Source organism: Anolis sagrei, chromosome 4 (genome assembly GCF_037176765.1).
Source record: "Anolis sagrei isolate rAnoSag1 chromosome 4, rAnoSag1.mat, whole genome shotgun sequence".
NCBI lineage: Eukaryota > Metazoa > Chordata > Lepidosauria > Squamata > Dactyloidae > Anolis > Anolis sagrei.
Genome location: NC_090024.1, coordinates 158,324,028 through 158,348,811, shown reverse-complemented (window position 1 = coordinate 158,348,811; position 24,784 = coordinate 158,324,028). Strand labels below are relative to the sequence as shown.

The 24,784-nt window shown below is 41.1% G+C and overlaps 1 protein-coding gene across 3 annotated transcripts; it reads left to right on the top strand.

Annotated features, from left to right (window-relative positions):
• The first annotated feature begins 17,587 nt into the window (after positions 1-17,587).
• On the top strand, positions 17,588-24,397 carry LOC132771008 (uncharacterized). 3 transcript variants are annotated; one of them, XR_010909853.1, is made up of 3 exons: positions 17,588-17,930; positions 20,075-22,951; positions 23,854-24,397. XR_010909853.1 is itself a non-coding variant. In XM_060768540.2 (3 exons), the coding sequence occupies exons 1-3, from the start codon at positions 17,603-17,605 to the stop codon at positions 23,833-23,835; spliced, it is 1,662 nt and encodes a 553-aa protein (XP_060624523.2). In that variant the 5' UTR covers positions 17,588-17,602; the 3' UTR covers positions 23,836-24,397. The 3 variants fall into 3 exon arrangements, 2 of the variants coding, with proteins under 2 accessions (XP_060624523.2, XP_067323909.1); XM_060768540.2 differs by having other exon boundaries at positions 20,075-20,428; positions 22,856-24,397; XM_067467808.1 differs by lacking the exon at positions 17,588-17,930 and having other exon boundaries at positions 20,337-22,951.
• Positions 24,398-24,784: the final 387 nt, after the last annotated feature.

Genomic DNA, 24,784 nt, shown 5'->3' with positions numbered 1-24,784 from the left:
AGAGAGGCGTGGCCTTCAGCCAGAGCTGTTCTTACCAACGCCCACCTCGTCCCTCTTTGCATCGGTGGCTTTGCACACCCGGTGATGCAAAGAGGGATGAGGTGGGCATGGCTAAGAACAACTCTTCCTGAAGGCCACTGCGGAAGTTGTTTCAGTTCAGAATTGCTCCTCCCACTATTCCTGCATGGCTCGAAATTGGATCAAAAGGTAATTTAATCCAAATTAATTACGATTTTATAAGCTTAAGAACGAACTTACCCAAGCCATATATATATATATATATATATATATATATATATATATATATGCACACCCACATCATCTTGTGGCTTAAGGTGGGTTACAATATTGCTGAAAATATCTAATCATCTAAAAACATTCTATAAAATAAACATATTAAAACATATTTCTACAAAATACATATTATAATGCAAAGGACAAAGGTTAAACATAAGATTCAAGTTCAAAATTTGTGATTAAAACTGGCTAGATAGGCCTGCCAGAAAAGATAGATCTTCAAATGTGTTTTAAATTCTAACAACTCATTTAGCTGTTGGATCTCTTTGGCAGGTTGTTCCACAGTATTGGGTTGGCCGATGAAAAGGTCCTCAGGGTCACGGTCACCAGTAGGGTTCTGGTGGGCTGGAGTAGCCACCCCCCAGTGGACCTAAGTGTTCAGTGGGAATTGCACTGGAGAAGGTGATCCTGTAGGTAAACTAGACACAAACTTTGTAGGTTTTCAAAGATCAAAACCAAAACTTTGCCCAGAAACTAATTGGCAACTGGCGACTTCAGTATGGGTGCAATATTTTCACTTATGGCTGCCATATTTAGTATGGGTGTAATATGTTCACTCCTGGCTGCCGTATTTTTTATCAACTGGAGTTTCTGAATTGGGTGCAAAGGTAGCCCAATATAAAGTGAATTGTAATGTCCAACCTTGAGGTTACCAGTGCGTGCACTACCATCTTTGGGTCCTCCAAATCTGGGAATGGATACATCAGGTCTATCAGCTGAAGCTGATAATAAGCACTCCTAACTATTATATCTACTTGGACTGACATTTGGAGAGTTGGATCCAGGAGCACTCTTTCAGAGGGAGTGTAACCCAATCCATGATTGGTTGACATAACTTCATCCCCTGGACCCTTGATGGCAAACTTTGATGGCAAATTTCTCTGTTTTGTCTGGTTTCAGTTTTGATTTGTTTTTCCTCATTCAGCCTATTGACTTCTCCAGGCATTCATTTAGAGAAAACATACTATCTTTAGCTGAGGCTGTTTTTGAAGGCATGGAGAAATATATTTGGCTGTTATCAGCATACTGATAATACCCTACTTCATGCCTACAGATGAACTCTCCCAGCAATTTCATGTAAATATTAAAAAGCATATCTTAAATATTCAAACAATTCCAAAATAACTCACTTTTGGAAAACTTTTACAAAATGTTCTATTAATATTGCATAACACCTGTAAAAACTAAAATGCAGCCACAATTGAAAACATTAAGGATAGAATGACACCTTGTTGGATGCTACATAACAGCTCCTTTTTTGAGGAACAGATATTCCCAAGCACCACCATCTGGAACCTGCTGGAGAGGTATGACTGGAATCACTGCAGAACACGGTCTTCAATTCCCAAACCCGCCAGGCATTCCAGAAGAGTTGATGGTATAGAAAGCTGGTGAGAGGTCTAGAAGGACCAATAAGAAAACACAGCTCTTGTGAGTGTTGAGATGGAAATCCTCCACTAAGGCAACCATAACAGTCTCAACTTTGTATCCTGTTCTGAAGCCAGTTTGAAATTGGTGAAAGTGTGTGTTATCCACGACTGTCTGAAGTTGGAGGGCAACTGCCTTCCTAATCACTTTACCCAAAAAAAAAAAAAAAAAAGGAAAGTTAGAGATTGGGCTGTAATTATTAAGGTCCAGGGGATCCAGGGAGGGCATTTCCAGCAGTGGTCAACTACTGTTTCTTTTAAACAGGATGGAAATTCCCCTCCCTGAGAAAAGCTTTAATAATTTGTGGTATTTGAGTTGAATTGCATCTCCTCCCTGGATAACCATCCAAGATAGGCAGGGATCAAGAAAGTAACTTGTTTTCCTTACTTGCCCTAGCAACTTGTCTACATCAACAGTACTCACCAATTGAAACTGATCCAGTTTCAATTGGTGAGTCCTGTTGATGGTGAACAAGGTCACAGAGATGCTTGAAACCTTGTTGTTGGTTTGTATTCCAATGACCTCTAAGTCAGCTCTTATGCATGGAATTTTATCTGATTGATATATATCTGCAGGTGAAATAGAATAAAAACAAAAACACAGTGGAGGAGGTGGAGAGATTTTTTAGAAAGTATCAGCTTTCTGGGATACATGGTGAACAATTTCTATTTTCATAGATCGGAATGTTGCCTAAATCTGATGATGCACAGTTATTGAATGGGGAGAAAACTTTGTGACACACACTTCAGTCATTTGAACTCCCCTGAAGTTTCTTTCTTAGGCTTGGGGAACCTTTTGGAACAGAGTGTCATTGGTTTTATAGGGCTATAACAAGAAGAAGAAATTGTTAAAAAATGTTCAGAAATCCTGCTTGAATGACAACACCTTTAGACCAAAATCAGTGCTATTCTTGTGAATATCTGTAAAATACACAAAACACACACACTTCAGGATGTTTTTCATGTCATTCTGACATACTGTCTTATGAAAATGTAATAAATGAATCTGAAAATAATAATGATGAAACATTTTCAAATAATAAAATCTCACCAATATTATCTCTGTTTAAGGATTTCCTCTCACCATTAAGGACGGGGAAATGGGAACACCAGACCTTTAGCAAATGGTCAGAGATTATAGGAAATGAAGCTCCACAAACTTGCAAAAGAGCACATTCTCCATCCATGAATTAGATCTTCAAGATAACTTTCTCCACTTGGACATCTCATGGATTAGTTTGTTCCACATCAGATGTCTGTCTCTCTGGAATTGAGTGCCAATGTAGGAAAATGCATGTTCATGGTTCAGCATAATAAATAAGGATATATAGATCTACCACATACTAAATCAGTATATTTGTCCCTTTGGACTTGAAGTCCCTATGTGGAGTAGAAATTGCTTTCTAGCTCTAGCAACAGAAATTTTCTTAATAAGAGCAGGAGGAGGTTGAGACGTGTTCAAAATGTGTTCTGTCAGCATGCTGTAGATCTTCTTGCAAAGAAGTAGCATCTGATTACAAATCAATATAGTGGTATAAAATTATTATTTCTGTTTTAAAGACTGTTATTCAGAAATTAAATAAATAACCTGTACATATCAAACACAATGAATGTTGTGCAAGATTTGTTCAGTTACCTGGCTTCCTTGTCTGAATTTGGGGCCCTCAGTGTCAACCCAAGGTTGAGGATCATCCTAGCATATTGATGACATTTTTAAAATGTATTGTTAGCTGAAACTCAGCTACCCAAGGGAAAGTTGTTTCCTTTGCCTGTTTTTGTAAGGTATCTCAGTGACTAGAGTTCAGTGAACTCTGAAGAACAAGAGACAAGCAGAAAAAAGAGATGGGAGGAGGAAGAACTGGCAGAGAGACAAAACTCGAATCATTTTTTTTCTTTTTAGGGTATTGTTGAAGGGTTTTGCAGCTCAGGTGAAGGAGCTCTATTTCTCTTGCATGATCTGTGAATTTCTTTGCGTTGGTACTTCAGTGACTGGTATAGAGTGTAGTGAATCCTAATATATTTGACTGGAATGGGCAGAAGTACACACAAAAAATCAAAATCTGTACTTTAAAAAAAGACGGTCAAACTTGTGGCACTATTTGAAGCCATTTGCTTCTCTTGGGAAACCATTAGATGAAAAGCCTTCAATAATAACAGACAGAAGTAAAGAGCAGGCTTCAGGGTTTGAGAAAAGTTTAGCAAAAAATACTTTCTTCTCCAGTGTAAGTTACAAGGAGAGGCGACAGGATGAGCACAAATGGATGCAATAGAAAGACTCCTGGTGTTGTAATTGACCCTCAAAGACTTCAATACATGTGCAATTATTTAGAGACAGGAATCTGAATAAAAGTTTTTGAAAAGATAGCTATTTTCAGGTGGAAAGCTATAAAAAAAATATATGTATGTGTAATGATGATATTTGGTGCCTGTAGAAACTGGTGAAATGTCCTATGACAATAGATTTCATACTTCTGGCAGCTGTCTCACATATTTCATTGCTAACAGTTGTTCCTCAGGTGTTAAATCACTCCCTTGACACCATTTTCTTTCGGAGATAAACAAAAGCATTAAGTGGAACAAAAACAGGTGTTTCCCAACCAGGTGTTTCCCAATTAATGAAAAGGGATGATGCTAAACTACAAACTTAACTAAACTTTAGTGAGTTCCTAAGTTGGTTATGTTTAGCTGAAGAAGAGAAGATTAAATGGGGGGAGGGCATCAGTATAATAATACTAATCTTCAAACATATCAAAGGTAGCCATACTGAAGACAGAAAAGATTTGGCTAGTCCAAAATGGAGTAGGCAGACTGCTTTAGATAGAATGTATGAACACTCTCATATTAACAGCCTTGGAGTGTGGAACATACTACTGTGTCCAAAAACAGCTCAGTGATTCCTAAATTCTTGAATAAAATTCAAATCACAGATGACCCAATTTAGAATTTGAAACTAAAGCAATGGCAACAGCAATGTCCCCATCCATCTCTATGTTCTATATCAGCTGCTTAGCTATATTCAGTTATACTTAAGGAAGTAACCTTTTTTCGCCTGATACACAAACTTCACCACCTCTACTCTGTTAACAGAGTGGACCTTGTACTCTCCATGCAGTTGGGGTAGGGGAATTATGATCATAGCAATTGGGTTAAATTGTGATTAGATAGCAATTGTGAATATAAAACTCTTGCCTAGATGTACACAGCCATAAATGTTTCATATTCAGCCAGTCACCATTTTGACACCACAGTAGGCCCTTTGAATCTGCTGAGGTTTGGTTCCAGTAACTCCCCTTGAATACCAAAATCTGTGGATGCTCCAGTCCCATTATATACAATGCTGTAGTAAAATGACATCTTTTATATAAAATTGAAACGTGAAGATATGCTTTTTGGATTTCTTTTTAAATTTCAAAGTCATGAATGTTTGATTCCATGAGTATAGAATCTGGGGACATGGTGAACTGACAGGAAATTATAACTTCCTCTCAACTTCAGCATGAATGAGCTAAAGGTGGAGAAGGAGGACCATTCTGACACTGACGGCAGCATGTATGAATTATGTCTCTATCATGTTTGTGGGTAGGAATGTCAAGGGAAGTTAGTGCTAGATACTTTGTTACATACAGTCAACAAGGGAAGTTGACTATATGTAACAAAGTATCTAGCAGTGAATATAGTATGATGATGATGATTATCATTATTATGATGACCGTGATGACAACAATGGTGGTGGGGGTATCATCTCAGACAATGGGAGTTCTAACTCACCATTTAGGTCACATACATATAGACTGGGCCATGATACAGGAGCAGAGTGGATTGACTTCTAAGTAAACCTGCATAGGATTGCCCAGAGAAAAATAAAACTGGTCTGTTTTCATTTATTTATTTATTTATTTATTTATTTACTGCGCTTATATACTGCAATTCTCAGCCCAAGGGCGACTCATTGCAGTGTACAACATAAAAAAACAGGTGCAATTTACAAAACATAGTGCAAAATAATCCACAATTCATCATTATCAGAAAAACATCTTTTACATTTCTCTCTTCTGTTTTTATTGCTTTTTTCCCCCCCAAAACGGTTTCACTAATATCCTGTAGTCAAACAATTTGAAATGTTTGGTTTTATAATTAAAATAATTGTGGAAGTGCCAGACCATGGGTGATAAAAGGTAGAAAGAAGAACATAAGATAAATTTAATTTGTTTTTTTGAAATAAGACCTTTTCCTGTGTATTTGTTGAACTACACTCCTTATTGCAATTGATCTCAAAATGGATTCATTCTTCTAACTAGCTTTGTGAGAGGATTGTAGATGTTCTTGGCGTGATAGTTTAAAGGACTAGAAGCTAGCCCTTACTGAACATCTCAACACATGGATATCCTTGGGCAACTCTGTCAGCATGATCTACCTAACAAAATGGATGTAAAGATAAAATGGGGCAGAGAATGATGCATGCCACCTTGAACTCACTGAAGGTAAAGGGTTTAAGCAAATGCAATAAATCAATAAGAAAGAAATATGTGGTAAGCGTGAGGACACTGTGTGTGATTTGTTTCTGTGTGTGTGTGGGAGAGAGAGAGGGGGGGGGGAAGAAGAGGAGGAGGGATGGAGGGAACCAGCAATAGCAAATAAGTTGGCTAACAAATACGAAGTACTGTATATTTCAGCATATAAGACGACTGGGCGTATAAGACGACCTCCAACTTTTCCAGTTAAAATATAGAGTTTGGGATATACTCACCGTATAAGACTACCCCTCTTCCAACACACACCAAATAATTTTTTTAAAAGTATCAGATTTGATTTTAATATGGTAATTTTCCTATTCTCTGCCTCTCAGATCTTGCACATGCGCACCTGCACCACTTCACTGCCGTCTTCAGGAGCGAGATCTGAGAAGCAGAGGAGGATACAAGGGCAGGCCAGACAGGTAAAAGAGTTGTGTTTTTCTGGGCCCAGAGCCACTCTCTTTTTCCATACCCCGGGCACCACAGACACCTGCAGCTTACTCTGCCCTTCACTTACAACTTCCCGGTTAGGTGCCCCTTCACCTCACCATCAGGATCGCATTAAGTCCATGAATCCTGAGGAATGGATTTTCTTCTACCATACTTGTACAGCGTTGCCCGTAATGTTTTCATACAGTCGCTGCATATGGCAGGGACGTGGCCGCTGCCATTTTTGAGCACCCCCTCCCCCCCCCCCCACAATATGCAGCAACCACAGATTCTCCAATCCAGATTGGAAGTTTCAGCACCTGCTCTATAAGACGACTCCTGGCGTATAAGACTACTCCTGCATATAAGACGACTACCATGCATAAGGCTACTCCTGTGTATAAGACGACTCCTGTGTATAAGACTACTATCACGTATAAAACTACTCCCGTGTATAAGACTACTCTCGCGTATAAGACAACCCCTGACTTTTGAGAATATTTTCTTGGATTAAAAGTAGTCTTATACACCAGAACATATGGTAGTTGGCACCGTCTCTGATGACTTCCTAATGTTTGATGTTTTTATGATAGTATTTATTTTGAACTGTCATTTCACAATTATGTCTAATTCCACATATCACAGTAACTTTTTCTGAAGGGAGTTCTACACAGGTACATAATACAGCTCTGAAATGGTATGAAACATAACAGTTTAGAGCTGCATTATGCTGCCAACCATGTCTGTGGCAGGATAGAGGCTATGCAGCCAAGCTATGCCAAAGTCAGTTTGGCATGGCTGGAAATGGGACCGAGTTCTACCTTCTCAACACCCAATTCCCTTCCCTTTAAAGTCAGAAAATTGCCACTTACCTGAGCTTCAGCATGTTTTACTTCCTTGTTTCTGCCATGTGAATGAAAAAGCATCTTGGGAGGAGTAAGTCCCCCTCCTGCTCTGCTGAAGCTGCTTTACTCAGTCACACAGAGAGGGATCGGGATGTGAAAAGTACTCAGCTCCCCCGGTGGCACAGTAGGTTAAACCCTTGTGCCGTCAGGACTGCTGCCTGACATGTTGGCTGGTGAGCTCCCATCTCAGCTGTAGCTTCTCATGTGGGGACATGAGAGAAGCCTCCCACAGGGTGGTAAAAAACATCAAAAATATCCAGGCATCCCCTGGGCAACATCCTTGCAATTGGCCAATTCCCTCACACCAGCAGCAACTTGCAGTTTCTCAAGTTGCTCCTGAAATAAAACAGCTCCAATAAGTGGCAATTTTCTCTCTCTTTTTTTTTTTGGGGGGGGGGGGAGGGATTGTGTGCTAGTTGGCAGGAGGGTTCAAATTATCCTTCAGAATCTGTATCTTCCTCATTGTTTTTCCACCCAGAGTGTAGCCACTTTAAGTGGCTTACCTCAAGTTGCATCAGCATATATGCATTGTGTGGACACACACAGGCTGATGTGAACCCAACACTGCATTAAATCGCAGTGTTGCGATGGGGGAGGGATATATTTCCACATTCTTTCAGAGTCATCCATTTCAACTGCTGCTAACTTAAGCAGCACTATATTCTCCCCACCCAAGTTATAAAGTGGTAATTGATATCTGGTATTGATATCTGGTATAAAAAAGAAAGTCAGGATTTGGAAATTATTTGCTGTCTTCTCTATGGACAAAGGGCCCCTTGGTGGTGCAGCAGGTTAAACCGCTGAGCTGCTGAACTTGCTGATCAAAGGTTGGTGATTCAAATCCAAGGAGTGGAGTGAGCTCCTGCTGTTAGGTCCAGCTTCTGCCACCCTAGCAGTTCAAAAACATGCAAATGTGAGTAGATCAAGAGGCACCGCCTTGGGGGAAGGTAACGGTGTTCCATGCAGTCATGCTGGCCATGATCTTGGAGGCATCCATGGACAACACCAGCTCTTCAGCTTAGAAATGGAGATGAGAACCACTCCCCCAGAGTCTTAATGTCAAGAGAAACTAGACTTAATGTCAAGGGAAACTTTTACGTTTTTTTTTACCTATGAACAAAGCTGGAGAGTCAGTTCAGATAAACAAGTGTTTACATCTCTGTGTGGGTGTCTTTACAATAAGCATTCATCTGAGAGATGTTTGCTGTGGAAGAACATTGAATATGCCAAAAATCTTCTCAGTTTGTGTTGTTAGTGGTGACTAGGCAATATATATTGGGTCCCTTTTTCAGTAATGCTTCTAACAAAATCAGTTTTTCTCAGCTCTCTTCCATTTTTGCTTCTTGACCTTCTCTTCTCTTGTGAGTGTTTCTTCTTTCAGCTCTTTCCTTTGCTTTCTTTTTCTGACCTGTACTGTACTCTTGACTCTTCATACACAGCTTCCTCTTTTAAGGCTGCTCCTTTTCCCTTTGAAATCAATAGTTCCTGCTCTCTTTCAGTGTCTGCTTCTTATATTTAATCTATTTATATCCTCTGGTTCGTGTCCTTTTATTTAAGTCTGCCCTTGTCTTATCAACATCTACACATGCACACACACACACCTACCTCTTTCCTGATTGTTGACCTCATCAGGCAGGGTCAGTGACATGTGCCAGTTTGTCTTTACTTTTGTGACAGAACCCACTGGCTCCCATCCCACAATGTTGCCCTACTTCCCGTGGGGCTCCATCACAAAAGTAAATATGAACCTGTGTATGTTGCTGCTGTGGAACATGGGAGGTTTTCCATGTTGTATTGGAACAACTGGGGGAATCTCGGCCCAGAGCCACTCTATGGGAGACCGATGAGTTTTGTTCCATTTTGATACACAAAACAAATTCCTGCATTCAGAATGTATTTTACCACTGTATCTCTTAGATTTCAATCTCCTTGGTGGAGCCCCCGGTTGCACAATGGGTTAAACACTTGTACTGGCAGGATTGCTCACCGACAGGTCAGTGGTTTGAATCCAGAAAGAGCAGGTTGAGTTCCCTCTGTCAGCTCCATGTGGGATCATGAGAAAAGCCTCCCACAAGGATGGTTAAAAAAAATCAAACATTCTGGCATCCCCTGGGCAACATCCTTGCAGACAGCCAATTCTCTCACACCAGAAGCGACGTGTAGGTCCTCAATTCACTCCTGACATGAAAAAAAAATTCTCCGTTGTGGATGTCCAGGCTTTTGCAAAAAAAAAAAAAAAAAGTACAGCACGAAAGCATGAAACTAGCAGAAACTTCCCATAACCCAAATTTGCAGCATCCTCCAAATCCTTTTGTTAAGGCACAGTCTGGCTTAAGAGGTAGGTTCAGTGTGGTCATCATTCTGGAGACTAGGGACCCTTGTCAGCCATGGAAACCCACATTCCCTAAGTCTCAAAGAAGAGCAAAGGTAAATTTCTCTGAACAAATCTTTCCCAGAAAACCCCATGATAGGTTCACTTTAGGATTACCATGAATTGGATATTACTTCAAGGCATACAAAAACCAGATTATGATAGTCTGAACAGGATGCCATAATATCTTATGTTTATTACAAAGTCTAGTACAGTCAACGTCTCCTGCCTTGATTTGGAGTTTCACCCTAGATCACTTGCAATTCCAGATTATTAATATGGGAATGTGATGTGTCAAAATTTTACTGGTTTTGTTTGGAATATGACATCAATCCAGTTTCTGAGATAAATGTTATTGCTGTACACAGATTTTGAACTTTTTCATATATTTTATTATACATCCATTATATCTGAGTCCAAAGATCCTCACCCAGAAGTATAGATCCATTGGGTTGCTGTAGATTTGCCTGGCTTGTGCATGGCATGTGCTGCCAGACTCCCTCTTTGTAAGACTGACTCCACAAATTTCAGACATTTTCCCCTCAAAGACCAGGACTTTTTAAAATGGCTCCACAGGTTTCACATGTTTTATCCTCAAAAATCAGCACTGAATTCAAAAGCTCAGTTTGAGTACTAGATGCCTTCAGGATCATGACCTAAAATTCTTACTCTGTGCAAGGGATTTATTTAATAATGTGACTTTTCACTCATTTCCAGCACAAACCTATAGAGATAGCATAGGGTCCCTTCTTTCCAGAAACAGGATATTTTTACACTGTTTGTGATTTTGAGAAAAATATACCCAAATTTTAAAACCTCTTCATAAATGGGAAAGAATGTATTTTTTTATTTTTAAAATAAATTCTCAGGGAAACCTTGAATACTTAGTTCTTTAAAATAAATACTTAGAATCACAGTCTATTCAATCATATTGTGGTAGTTATTTAGGATTATAACTTTAAAAAAAAATCCTGAAACCTGTACAATATTATATGTAGTGGGAATTGAAATGTTTTTTTCCCCAATTTGGCTGGTGCAGTTAGAAGGGTGAGGGAGAGGAAAACATTTTTATACAAATACAAATTGAAGGAAAGTGATAAATGAAACAGAAATAACTTGAAGGGCTTTTAAGATGAATTCAAGACAAAGTCATACTGTTAGAACTTTCTATTCCTACTCAGAATTAAGCTCCACTGAGAAATGGGGCTTTCTCCTAGATAGATATAGGATTATATCCTTTAAATACTATGATGAATGTGCCCATTTTCTAAGTCTCAGAAATATCAAATAGTTTCTTGGAAGCACATAGGTACTTAGATATAACAGATTACACACACACACACACACACACACACTAGCAAATAAACTATTCACATTAACTTATGGGATGGAAAGTGCTGCTACCCTGAAAATGATGCCTGATGTGATGAATGACCTTCTTTATACATCTACTGTTTCAGTCATTATTTTTAAAAATAGCTAAAGGAACAATATTAGATTGAAATGCAATGCATTCAGACTTTCCCTTTATTTTGAGGGTGGGAAAGAATCATTGTTGAAATTATACATAATAGTCCAGTGGATACGCTTCAGGAGATACATTGGGTTAGGAGACAGGCCTGCAATCCCCTGGTCACTGGTGTATAACTAAGTTGTCCAAAAAAAACCCCCAAAACTATAGCTTCTTTCAATTTGGCCTTTGCAAACAATTGAACTGAAGCACATCCAGTACCTTCTGGAATGCTCAAGGCGACACTTTTCCCATGTTTTAACTAACAATGGCAGATAAGGACTGTCATCTTAATGTCAGGTTAGTTCAGGAGAATCTTTTGTTCTTCTTTCTTTGAGGACTAGCTAGTCAGCTGGGGGGAAATGTTCAATCTTAGGAGGATACAGCTTTCAAATATCACCCTCTTGTCTCATCTTCTTTTGAAATAAACACATTAGCATGTGCAGCTGATGTCAAACAGTGGCTCTGACTATCTTGCAGTCAATACTTGGTTGAACTCAGATGCTCCTTGCAATTTCCTTGTCTTGGGAAAGCCTTTTTCCTCAGTGGAAATTATATTTACAAATGCAGAGGTACTGGGAACTAAAGCTTCAAAGAAGTGGGGCATTTAAGAGGAAAGTAATGATCACTTATTAGAAGGACACCGAAATTATGAGATGGTCATGCAAAGGCATTCTACAGCCATATGTGATTTGCATGAAGACCAGTACACAAAAAACCCATTTTGGTTTCATAATTGAACTGGAAGAAAGGTCAATAGGTCAATAGGGATAATCTTTGAAGTTTATTGCAGTACAAACTAAAAAGAGCTTGACTCTAGAATTATAACACTCAAGCTTTGTTATACTGGGAGATCTGATTTTCAATATTTTTTTCCATGTCAGCACATGTGATTAACCTAATCCCCTTATCACACTGGGGCTTTTACGTGAGCTGTCCTGTTCTTCTGGCATAAGCAAAATTCTGAGAAAATGTACAGAGATCCTTGCCTTCCCAAACTACATTTCCCAGAATTCTGCTTGTGTGAGAGGAATGAGACTGCCCATGTTACAGCCCCTGTATGATAAGGCTGTAAATCTCTTTCATATCAATGAGATAGTAAGCTGATAAAAGAAAGATTATAGGGCTGCAAAGTTTGGGGTTGGATAATTTCAAAAAATAAAGTTTATAAACTGAATATGAAGGGACAGAAAGAAATAGAATTATTAAAGCTATAGTTTAAGTTTTAACAAACACACAAAATAAGCAGCACATGTCTTTCTCCTTCTCCTACTAACTCCTCAAAGAAACACAAACGTTGAGGACAGGAGACTGTTGCTACCTAGCCGCCTACATGACTCTTTTTCACACAAACACCACAGAATTCAACAATAAATAATAAGTTTATATCCATAAGCTTGATGTTCTTGAGCATAACCAATAACAATGACCAACTCTGAATACGAATCCAAAATCCCAAAAGGTAAAAACAAGAAACTGTAATCCAGGGGTTTCAGCATTTAAATCAAAACTATATCCAAAGGCTTGAAGACTTGGACAAAGCTATAATCTAAAGGCTTGAAAACTTTAACCAAGAATTGTAATCCGATCAAGAGGCATTGAGCTTAAACAGAAAAGCAAGATACATTACCAACTACCAGAACTCCTACCTCGGAGCTCCCAAGACAGGCAACTTGACTAATGAAAATCCAATGTTGATCTTCCAAGTAATATAATCTCAAAATGTTTAAGAATTCTAATTATTGCCCATGACATCATTCTTTCTCACACCTGGGTTCCCTTTGCTTATTTTTAGCCTCTGAGAACAACAAATTTGCCTCTGCTTCACACTATCTCTTTGTAACTGTAATTGTTGAGTTATAGGCAGAGCTCGTGTCTCTTTCACATTCCTTTCAGAGTCAGTCTCTGGCAGATTCTCATGAAAACCACTTTTTGTTTTCCTAACAATAGATCCCACCAAAACATTCCCATCATCAGAAGGAACACTTTTCTTTTCCCCCACAGAAGTAACAGGCTCAGAAGTAAAAAAAAACTTAGACTCCACCAAAAATTTCTACTCATCTTCAGAGTCTTCACGGGCCTCAAAAAGGCATGTGATTGGTTTTCTTCTTTGCTCTTCTTCAGATTGGCCAACAAGGAGGAAAACACACGGGCAGCTGCCATGGTCAATCACCTCAGCCCTCTTGCCACCTATAGTCCCAGACAATTACGAAGCATGTTACATTGTAAAAAACACAGCTTGAAACTCTCCAAAAGAACAAATCTTTCCAAAACATTTCAGAGGCTTCTGTTTCGATAATTAATGATTTGGAGGGGTCCCATTCTGATTAGTAATTGGGAAACATGTATTAACTAATCATACTAATTTCTGAATTACAGAACAGAGCTCTCAATCTTTGCAAAGCCCTATTCTCTATTACAGCATTTTGGCTAGGTTTTTTTGTGCAGAACATATTACCTCTCCCAAATTGTGAATTTTCTGCAGAAGAAGGGTTTAAGCAGGGGATAGTATATTAAATTTGAGCTGAATTTATTTGACAAGTTTCTCATAGCAGTAAGAAAATTCCCAAAATTGTTCATTGCTCCTTTGAAAGTGAAAAATGACATCCATACTCTGGTGGTGTGTTGGAAGGAATGAGTTGACTAGCTAGCGGCAACAGAGCAGAGTATGATACCACACATCATCAGAAATGCTGGTTGTAGAGCCAGGCTGGTACTGTGTGAGGGTAAAATGCAAAGGAACCATAAACATCTAACATTGGAAGTAAATATGCCCACACACGGGGGTAATGTTAGTACGTTTGACAAAGTTGGCCTGGTTCATAAAATCTTATATTGAAGAAAAAGTGTTATACTGTCTTTCTCACCTTTCAGGGGTTCATTTTGTTATGAGCATATTGGAACAAAAATAGGGAAGATGGGAAAGAAAATAGGTGCTGTTTTGGTAACAGGTTAATTTGCTTTTGTTCAAGTACTTTTATGAACATATAATTCAGAACAGGAGAGCTTCCTTCATGAATATTTCTGCAAGATTTGGCTGAGTTTCAAGTGATAGAAGGTCATAGACACTGAGAGAGAGGATTTATGGTTTCCGGGAGAAAGTAAGCAAACCTTACTGGCTTCAGCTGACTTATTTTGAGGGCTATGTTTTCCAGCCCCATCAAAATAAAGCTTAGAGGGACAGCTTTCACCACAAAAACAAAAAAAAATCCAGCCCACAGGATGCAGAAAAATAATAAATAAAAGAATATGTTTCACACAATATATAGGGCTGAATAGCTGGGATTTGCACAGCTCTAATTATCACCATTGCACTGCAGGCTAATGATTATTTCAGCAGAACTTATCACATGAAATATGCAGAAATACTGCATATATGAGGGCCCATTACTGAGAATACAAAAAATATTTGCTTCAGGAATAACATCAACCTATGAGGTTGGGAAAAAAAATATTAGGAACTGCATAAAAAGAGGAGAAGGGTATAGGAGAAAGAAAAATGACAATTTTCCCCAACACCATGACAGAAATCACACTTTCTTGTTGTTCTTATCACTAGCAGATTCCAATTAAAGTCAATAGGGCACTGAGAAAATAAGTGCTTTTAGCTTCATAGTCTAGAGAAGCAATGGACCATTTCACATGCTTTGAATCTCACCTATAGGACATATGTCAAACATTGAAGTGCTTCCATTAATGTGAGAGGGACATAGTTATAACACACATACACACAAAAAGCGGGGGAGCACGAATCCTTGAAAAGAAACCCTATTCAGAGGAATCTTCATTATTTTTTTTTATTTTCCAAAGGAAAACATAGTTTCTTCAAATTTTCCAGTTGGGATAGAATTCTTAAATGAGTTGAGCTGTGGGTTTTTTGTTTGTTTTTATGTTGTTGCTGCTGCTGTTCTTATATAATCCATAAGTAAAGGAATTAGTTAGCATTCATAAAATGCTGGGCACCTTTCCAGGGAGTGCAGGAAAGCATCATATCTGAAACTCTAAGAAGACAATTACATTCTGCACAATTCACCAGAGCTTGAAAGTAACAAGTTATAATTGACATGGCTGTAATAATCCATTAATTTTCTGCCCAATGAGAGCATGGAATGTATTCATCATCCTAATGTAGAGAGGTTTTAAACAGGGGATAATATCTTAAATTATTTTAATGTAATGTAAGTTCTGGTGTTTCTCAATGGTAGGGAAATAGATTGATGTCCTTTGGCTGCCTTGTGCTCTGTTGATGTTGTAGGAATGCTCATGAGAATACAAGCCATGGATCCTGAGCTGTTGGGAGGATGGAAATGTAAGGAGAGACATGACTTTGAAGGAGGAAGGATCTCTAAGAACACAAAACAAGAAAGAGATGCATACCTAGAGACAAGAAGACATGAGAATCTTGAACAAAGCAAGGCCCTTTAATTTTTCACAATTTCAGAGTTTAATTTTCCTTAACTGCCAAGGTTGCATCTTCTGGAATCTAAGGATTTATTCTTCAGGGAAATGCACAAGCTTTTTGACTGATTATCTTAAATATCTCTCATTAAACTACAAACACCATAATGTCATAGGATTGAGTCAATGTCAGTTAAAGATTGTAGAACCTGAAAAAGCTGCTGGGCTTTTAACTGCTATGGCTCAATGCTATGGAATTATGGAAGTTGCCTTTTGTTGAGGCACCAGCACTCTTTGAAGAAGAAATCTGTAGTACCTCAACACATGGCCAAGTTGTCTGTCATATGCCACTTGCTCTTTGCTTTCAGCACAGAGCCCATTAGATGACACACAAAGACTTCTGGCTGGACTTTGTGCTTTTCCCATGGGATAAGGGGTACAGGACATGGAATGATGGCTTCTACACTCACACCAGAAGCCCATGGATTCACCACGAGGCAATGAAGCCCAAAGACTATGGTTCCATAGCATTGAGCTATGACAGTTGACGTGGTTTACAATGTAGATAAACCTTCAGTCTCCCTTGCTATTGAAACTTTTTTCTTCAACCAAAACAATTTAAGAGATCTTCTCACCATATGTTGCATTATATGGAGCCCTTTGCTAAAATGGATGTAGTAACTTCAAGGTGGTTAGATCCTGGCCATGAAAAACAGGATTTTGGTACATTTTATGCTATATAAAAGAAACCCTTCATTACCTATTCTGTTGTAAATAAGACCTGAATAGCCTGGAATAGTAGCCACTGCCAGCTAACTACTCCTTTTTGCTCTTTTCCCATTGAGAAAGCTACCTAAATTACAAATAGTACTTCTAAAGGATCCAACTACAAAATGTGTCACTAGAGACAAGTTTGACTTGTCTCTCATAAAAGTCGCAATTAATGTGATGAATTGTTACTTTTATGTTCATCACAATTAATATGATGAATTGCGACATTAACATAAACTCTTTTATGTAGCGTCAATGACAAAATAAGCTTTTTAAAAGAAAGAATGTTCTACCTCTGTATCCGTAGGATCATTAGAACAAGATATAATCCCATTCATATTCTTGAGCTATTCTGACAAACAGGACTCTCATGATTTTTTTGGTAGAAAGAAATGGCTGCTAAGTGATGTGACTGTTTCAAATAAGCTGATGATAATGACTATTATTACAACTAAAAGTACTACAATAACTACAGCTATTGTCACTGTTGATTACAGATTGAAAGTGCACATAGGCTATGCATGGTTGTGTGTATTTCTAAATTGTAGGAACACCTGTGCTTAAGCTATGCTAAAATAAAACAGAAATGTAAACATGTTAGTTTCCAAAGAGCATTAACAAAAAATAACATGACAGATTGGATCACATTAAAGATTGATCTAGTCCAGCATGCTGTTTTTCAGAAAGAATGAATAAAACATTGAGATGATAGTATTTTCTCATAGAATTTCATCTCCTTGGAATTGTTTTAATGTTGAGAGATTATCAGTGGGGTGATAATCCTTCCTTCCTTCCTTCCTTCCTTCCTTCCTTCCTTCCTTCCTTTCCCCCACCAGTTTGAGACTCAAGACCACTTAAAACAGTTGAAACTATCATAGTTAAAGGCATCAGAATTCAAATGTTAAAGTCAATTAAACCATCCTAAAATTTAAAACAAATCCCAAGAACATCAACAAATTTAAATTTCCCCTCCCCGTGAAATGGGGAGGGAGAAAATGATTTGTCTGCCTCCCTCGTGGCAAGGGGAGGTTCCAATGGAACCTTCCAGAGGACTGGGGGCGGGGCTTAACGAGCAAGCCAGCCCCCACCCAGACTCATTCCGAGTCTGGAAGCTGAAAGGAGAAGACGTGCCTGGAAGCTGGGCTGAGAAGACGGGCCCAGTGAAGAGGAAAAAGCGAAGAGAGAAGCCAGAAGAGCCAAGTCTGAAGAGGGAAGAGAGAAGCCAGAAGAGGCAGCCAACTAGACGTTGCTGCCAAGAAGAGAAGAAGAAGGAAATTATTAAAAGGAGAATCCATTTTCAGAAGGCAGGTCGGTAGAGGGGCCCTGGGGGAACAGAGGGGTTTCTCGCCACCCCTCTCTTCCCTCCGGTGGGAGGGGGAGTGATAGGTGGGCCCACGGCTGGGGGTAGTGGGCTCCAGGGTATACCCTTACCTCCCCTCCCCCCCCCTCCTTACTTAAAAAGTCTTCCCACGCGCCGCTTTGTTGCCGCCGCCCCCGGCCTTCGGCTTGATTTCCTAATGGAGAGGAGCAGCCTCTCCGCTATTATGCCCCATGCTGGCGCCATCCGGCCTCCGGAGAGATGCGTCGGGGGTCTTTGGGAGGCCGCGTGTAGCAGCTTCGGAGTGGCCACGTGACGGCTCGTGCGCGGGCTTGCAAGTGAGCTGCTGCGTAACAATTGCAGCGCGGTTTTTTCTAGGGCCGCACGTGGCACTTGGGTCACGCGGCGCCTGGTACAAGCCTCATTTATGAACAGGCGCCATTTTGTGAGGCACAGGGCCGGCCATTTTAAAGGTCGGTCGAACTAGACAACCTAGGGGGAATCGCCAAAATGGTGGGTGATGGTGGCTACGAAGCCACACGTCGAATCCCCTCCCCCCCCCCTGTGAATTCAATTTATTCAAGGTATTTATTTATATGCTCAGCGTGAAGCTGATGCGGGTGCGCATTTAGGATATGCTAATAATAATGGAAATAATAAATACGGCCATTCAAGCCACAGATTGCACAATCTAGCTTCCGGGTGAGCTCTCTGCGTAAGCTTCAACTGTTTTAAATATATATATATTAAAAAAAAAGATTTCACATTCTAGCTTCCGAGCGAGCTCCCCGCGTAAGCTTCAACTGTTTTCAAGGAAAAAAAATTTAAATTCACATTCTAGCTGCCGAGCGAGCTCCCCGCGTAAGCTTCAACTGTTTTTTTTAAAAATATATATATATAAATTCACATTCTAGCTGCCGAGCGAGCTCCCCGCGTAAGCTTCAACTGTTTTTTTTAAAAAAAATTCACATTCTAGCTGCCGAGCGAGCTCCCCGCGTAAGCTTCAACTGTTGTTAAGAAAAAAAATAATAAAATAAAATAAAAAAATAAATAAAAATAAAAATAAATTCACATTCTAGCTGCCGAGCGAGCTCCCCGCGTAAGCTTCAACTGTTTTTAAAAAAAATTCACATTCTAGCTGCCGAGCGAGCTCCCCGCGTAAGCTTCAACTGTTTTTAAGAAAGAAAAAAACAAACAAACAAAAAAAAACAAATTCACATTCTAGCTGCCGAGCGAGCTCCCCGTGTAAGCTTCAACTGTTTTATTATAAAAAAAAAAAATTAAAAAAAAATTGATTGTGAATAAGAATGTCACAAGTTAATTGGAACACGCTTAAAAAGCAGGCTTTAGGTTGAGATGACGGATAAAATTGGACGTTCAGGCGGCAAGCTTCGTAATTAAACACGTGGGTGAGCTCCCAGTGTTAGCTCCAGCTTTCCGAATAATAATAATAAAAATAAATAAATAAATAAATTCACATTCTAGCTGCCGAGCGAGCTCCCCGCGTAAGCTTCAACTGTTTTTAAGGAGGAAAAAAGAAAAAAAATTCACATTTTTGCTTCCGAGTGAGCTCCCCGTGTAAGCTTCAACTGTTTTATTATAAAAAAAAAATTGATTGTGAATAAGAATGTCACAAGTTAATTGGAACACGCTTAAAAAGCAGGCTTTAGGTTGAGATGACGGATAAAATTGGACGTTCAGGCGGCAAGCTTCGTAATTAAACACGTGGGTGAGCTCCCAGTGTTAGCTCCAGCTTTCCGAATAATAATAATAATAATAAAAAAAATTAATTATACAAATGTGAATAGATCAATAAGCATTGCAGCATAAAACCTCCTATAGTGACAAATCTGTCATTAATTCTCTTACAGGATGCTGCCGAAGAAGAACGTGGGCGGTCCCAAAGGAAAGGGGCCCGCCAAGAAGACTTCGGCAAAACGCCCCCCTCCTCCAGTAGATACATCATCGGAGGAGGAGGGCGTTTCGGCCGAGGACCTGGACGCGCTGATAGCTAGAATGGACAAGTTCGAGAGGGAAAGGGGGCTCCAAACACGGGATGCGGGGCCTCGCCCGGCACGCCGGGCCAGCAAAAAGCTTATTTTTAAAAACCTGTTATCTCGTATGTCTTCCCTAGAGTCAGGTCGAGGAGTTGCGAGACCCGAAGGAGAACAAGCCGAACAAGCTGAACCCAGACAGGGGAGAGATGGTTCACCGGCCCCGACCGTTATTCAGCCTCCAGAGGGAGACGAGCGTGGAACAGGGGCTGACTCAGCAGTGACAACCGCGCCCGGGCCGGTGCTGGTCCCAACGCAGGCTCAAATATCCATTGCGGAACCGCAGCCGGAGAACGAAGCATCAACGGCTATCTGCAGGCCAACCGAGGCGGGGGTCCCAGCCCGTGTGACAACAACGGTCATACCTGAAACACCGGGGTCAAGCCAGACATCCATTCAACGCGGCGCCTTGGATGGGCCGTCTACATCATCAGGTAATAGCACCACACTGGTTTGGCCTTGGGGACTAAACCAGACACAAAACACATCATTGAGCTCAGCCGAGGCGGCTTCAGCCAAAATAGGAGTTCCGAGCGTTAAGGCCGGACCTCAACAGGCCACGGTGACTCCAATAACATTAGAGACGGCTAGAACAGGTGAAGACAATCAATACTGGGGAACTGACAAATGGGTACTGCCAGTAATCGCCACAGCGGCGTCGGCTTCTTTGGGAGCCCATTTGTCACAGAAAACTATTGACAAAATTTTAAGGAATGAGTATATAGACATTTTCTCCCTATACTTTAGGGAGTTGGATAAAAAAGAAAAAGAGGATTTAGATGATGACCGCAAAGAAAAAATAAAAAAGAGAAGAGTAGAACATAACTGGAAAAACTGGATAGCCTGCTACACGATTTATGCATCGTTAATAGTTGAGGCTCATCCGTACAGGGCTAAGTCCCTGTTTAAGTACCAGAATATAATATATGGGGCATATGTCAATTATACAGGTCAAGCCTGGCTCATTTATGACAGCCGTTTTCGTACTGAGGCCGCCACAAAGCCTGACAAGCGTTGGGATCTTATTGATAGTCAACTCTGGATGGAGGTGATGAATACAACCAGATCGGTGTCTGGTGAGAAGGCTGACAGTGGCCATACGATCCAAAACGCTAAGACAATTCAGCCCTTTCGGCAAGGCGGCCCAGCACAACAGCCGCAGGGAAGAAAGCTTATGTGCTGGGATTATGCGGCTCGGGGATCTTGCGCAAGAAAAAACTGCAAGTTTCAACATGCCTGCACTATATGCCAGGGGAATCACTCAGCCAAAACCTGTTTCAAAAGAAAGCCAGCCAGACCTAATTCAGGAGATACACAGTTCACAAGAAAGAATCCGGCTCAGACCAATATTCCAAAAGGGCCCCAGCCCAATTAAGCTGGCCCCTTTGAGTGAATGGTTAAAAACATATCCCAATAGAACTGCTGCCGCTTATTTGCTTCAAGGTTTTTCCCACGGTTTTCGTATCCCGGCGGTTGGGCCGCGTTTAGCATGTTTGTCCCCCAACTTGAAATCAGTCATAGGTTTAGAGGCAATAGTGAAACAGAAGATAGACAAAGAAGTAAGAGAGGGGAGGGTCCTCGGACCTTTCCCGGAACCGCCCACGCCTCACTTTAGAGTTTCCCCATTGGGAATAGTGCCCAAAAAGGCTGCCGGAGAATACCGCCTCATTCACCATTTGTCTTACCCCAAGGGTGACTCGGTGAACGACGCCATTCCTGACGAACAATGCTCCGTGAGTTATACGTCTTTTGACGCGGCGGTGCGATTGTTGCGGCAATATGGGACGGGAGCAGAGTTGGCCAAGTGCGACATTAAATCAGCATTCAGGCTGCTCCCGGTTCATCCAGCCGACTTTGAGTTGCTGGGATTTCAGTTTCAAGGGCTGTTCTACATGGATCGAGCTCTGCCCATGGGGTGCTCAGTGTCATGCGCTGCGTTTGAAACGTTTAGTACATTCCTTGAATGGGCAGTTAAGACAAAGGCAGGCCTTAAGGGAGTCGTACACTATTTGGACGACTTTCTTTTCGTAGGAAAAGGAGGATCAGGAGATTGCGGCGCCCTGTTGCACGCTTTTCAGCAGCTGGCCTACTCCTTGGGAGTGCCCTTGGCTGATGAAAAAACTGAAGGCCCTCAGACGGTATTGACCTTTTTGGGGATTGAATTAGACACAGTGAATCAATTCTCCAGGTTGCCATGTGAGAAGGTCGAAGGATTGATCGTCAAGATACAACAATTTCTGTCAAAACATAAGTCAACGCTAAGGGAATTCCAACAAGTAATAGGACATTTAAATTTCGCCTGCAAAGTAATAGCTCCTGGTCGAGCATTTCTTCGCAGGCTTTGCGATGCCATTTCGGGCGCATCGGCTCCACACCACCACATTAGAGTTACCCTAGCTATAAAAGCCGATTTGCGCATTTGGTTGCAATTCCTGCGCCATTTTAACGGAATTTCGTTTTGGCGGCAAGAGTTGATGATCAAAGATGCCTTAAAAGTCTCATCGGACGCATCAGGAGCTATAGGTTTCGGAGTATATTTCAATGGTCACTGGTGCGCCGAGAGGTGGCCCGATGACTGGCATAGGTTAAAAATTACATCAGATTTAACCTTTTTGGAATTTTTTCCTATTTTAGTGGCAGTTTCCCTTTGGGGCGAAAGCTTTGCAAACTCCACAGTGCACTTTTGGTGCGACAATATGGCCACAGTTCAGGTCATTAATACCCTTACATCTAAATCACCTAGGGTTATGAATGCCATTCGTCAATTTGTTTTACAGTGTTTAAATCTCAATATATTGTTTCGTGCATTCCACATTGCGGGCTTAGACAATACCTTGGCTGACGCTTTGTCTCGCTTCCAGATGGAGCGGTTCAGACAGTTGGCACCCGCCGCGGACGTTCAGCCGGAGCGGATGCCAGACCATCTCTGGAAGGCTGGAACGACGAGACGGCATTAGGTATTACGATGGCATTAGCACCCAGTTCTAGGAGGTCGTATACCAGGGCTATACAAGAATTTCTAGATTTCAGGCAGTATTACAAGTTACCAGAAATCATGCCAGTGCCACACGAGCACATTGCTCAGTTCTGTGTGTACCACAAAAGAAGGGGCTTGACTCCACGGACCATTAGAACAAAGTTGGCAGCGCTGGCATACTGGTTTAAGTCTCAGGGACTCAATGACCCCACTGATGACTTCCGGATCCATAAAATTCTAACAGGGTGGGCTAGGCACAGCGGTCATCCAAAGGACGATCGGCAGCCCCTGACACCCGCAATTTTAAAAGGACTTAAACAAATTTGGCCACGCATATGCACCTCCCCCTACGAGCAGGCGCTGTTTCACGCGGCCGCATTGACGGCCTTTTTTGCAGCCCTTCGTGTGAGTGAATTGGTGTCAATGGCCAAGACTGATACCTCACACCGTGCGTTGCTGGTTTCAGATGTCATGTTTTTCCAGGAAAAGATTGACATCAGAATCAGAATGTCAAAGACGGACCAGGGGTCGAAGGGTCAAATAGTTAGCTTACAAAGGTGTGGGGATGACGATTTATGCCCAGTACAAGCCATGCGGCAATTCGCAACGCTAAGGGGCTCCGAGGGAACCTATTTGTTTTGTCACCAAGACGGAACACCTCTGACCAAATACCAGTTTTGGTCAGTTACATCTAGGGCATTAGACACATTGGGGATGGGACACCTGAAATTTGGCACGCACTCCTTCAGGATTGGCGCGGCCTCAGCGGCAGCAGCAATGGGATATGACAAGGAAGCAGTTAAAGCTGTGGGGCGATGGCGATCCAATGCCTTCAAAGGCTACATTCGTCCATGCTCAATATAGTTATTGTTATCGTTGCAGGTAACGTTGGGCCGGCGCATAGGAGAAGAGTCCTGGTTTGTGGACACAGCTTCGTCTTCTGGGTGGAAAGAGAGGCCCTTAAGACAGCCTATGGCCAGCATTTGGGCCTGTCTTCCATTGCGACGATCGAATGGAGAGGCGTGAGAGGCCTGCGGTGGTACGGATTGTGCCCGCTGTTATTCAGGGACAGGAGCGGGCCACACCCTGATGTTCTCGTTATCCACCTCGGTGGTAACGATCTGGGCTTGTTGACGGGAAAGGCACTATTCCTGCAAGCGCGAGCCGATATTCAAAAAATTTGGCGAGCGTGGCCCGAAGTACACATTGCATGGTCGGCCATCATACCACGTCGTAAGTGGTTGGGAGGAGGTGACGTGCGTAAGCTTGAAAAAGCTAGGAAAAGGGTTAATAGGGCCATGCGAATGTTCATGATTCGTCAGAGAGGCTTTTACATCGAGCACACAGACATCACTCGTGAACAACAAGGTTTCTATCGAGTAGATGGAGTGCACCTCTCCGAAACGGGCAACCAGCAGTTTCTGGCAGATTTCTGGCAGTTTCTGGCAGGTTGGCACAAGTAACTAATGGTGTTGGTTTTGGTTTCCCCTTCTTTTTTCTTATTAGGTATGGCAAAATAGCAAGAAAATGGAATGTGCTGAAATATTGCCATTGTAGTAGCTATAAAATTACAGAATGTCTTGAATGATAGGTCAGAATTACCAAACATTCTATATTTTATAGCTACCTCACATCATTCAGTAACATACTTGTGACATTCCAGTGATCCAATAAATGTATTACCCAATACTCAATGCTCTTTCTATTTATGGATGACATGGCTACTTTTTTTTTGTATAAAGACTATAGTAGTTTCGTGATGGAAAGGAAGCTTTTTGGCTCTTTATCTTTAGGGGAGGAACCACACTATAAA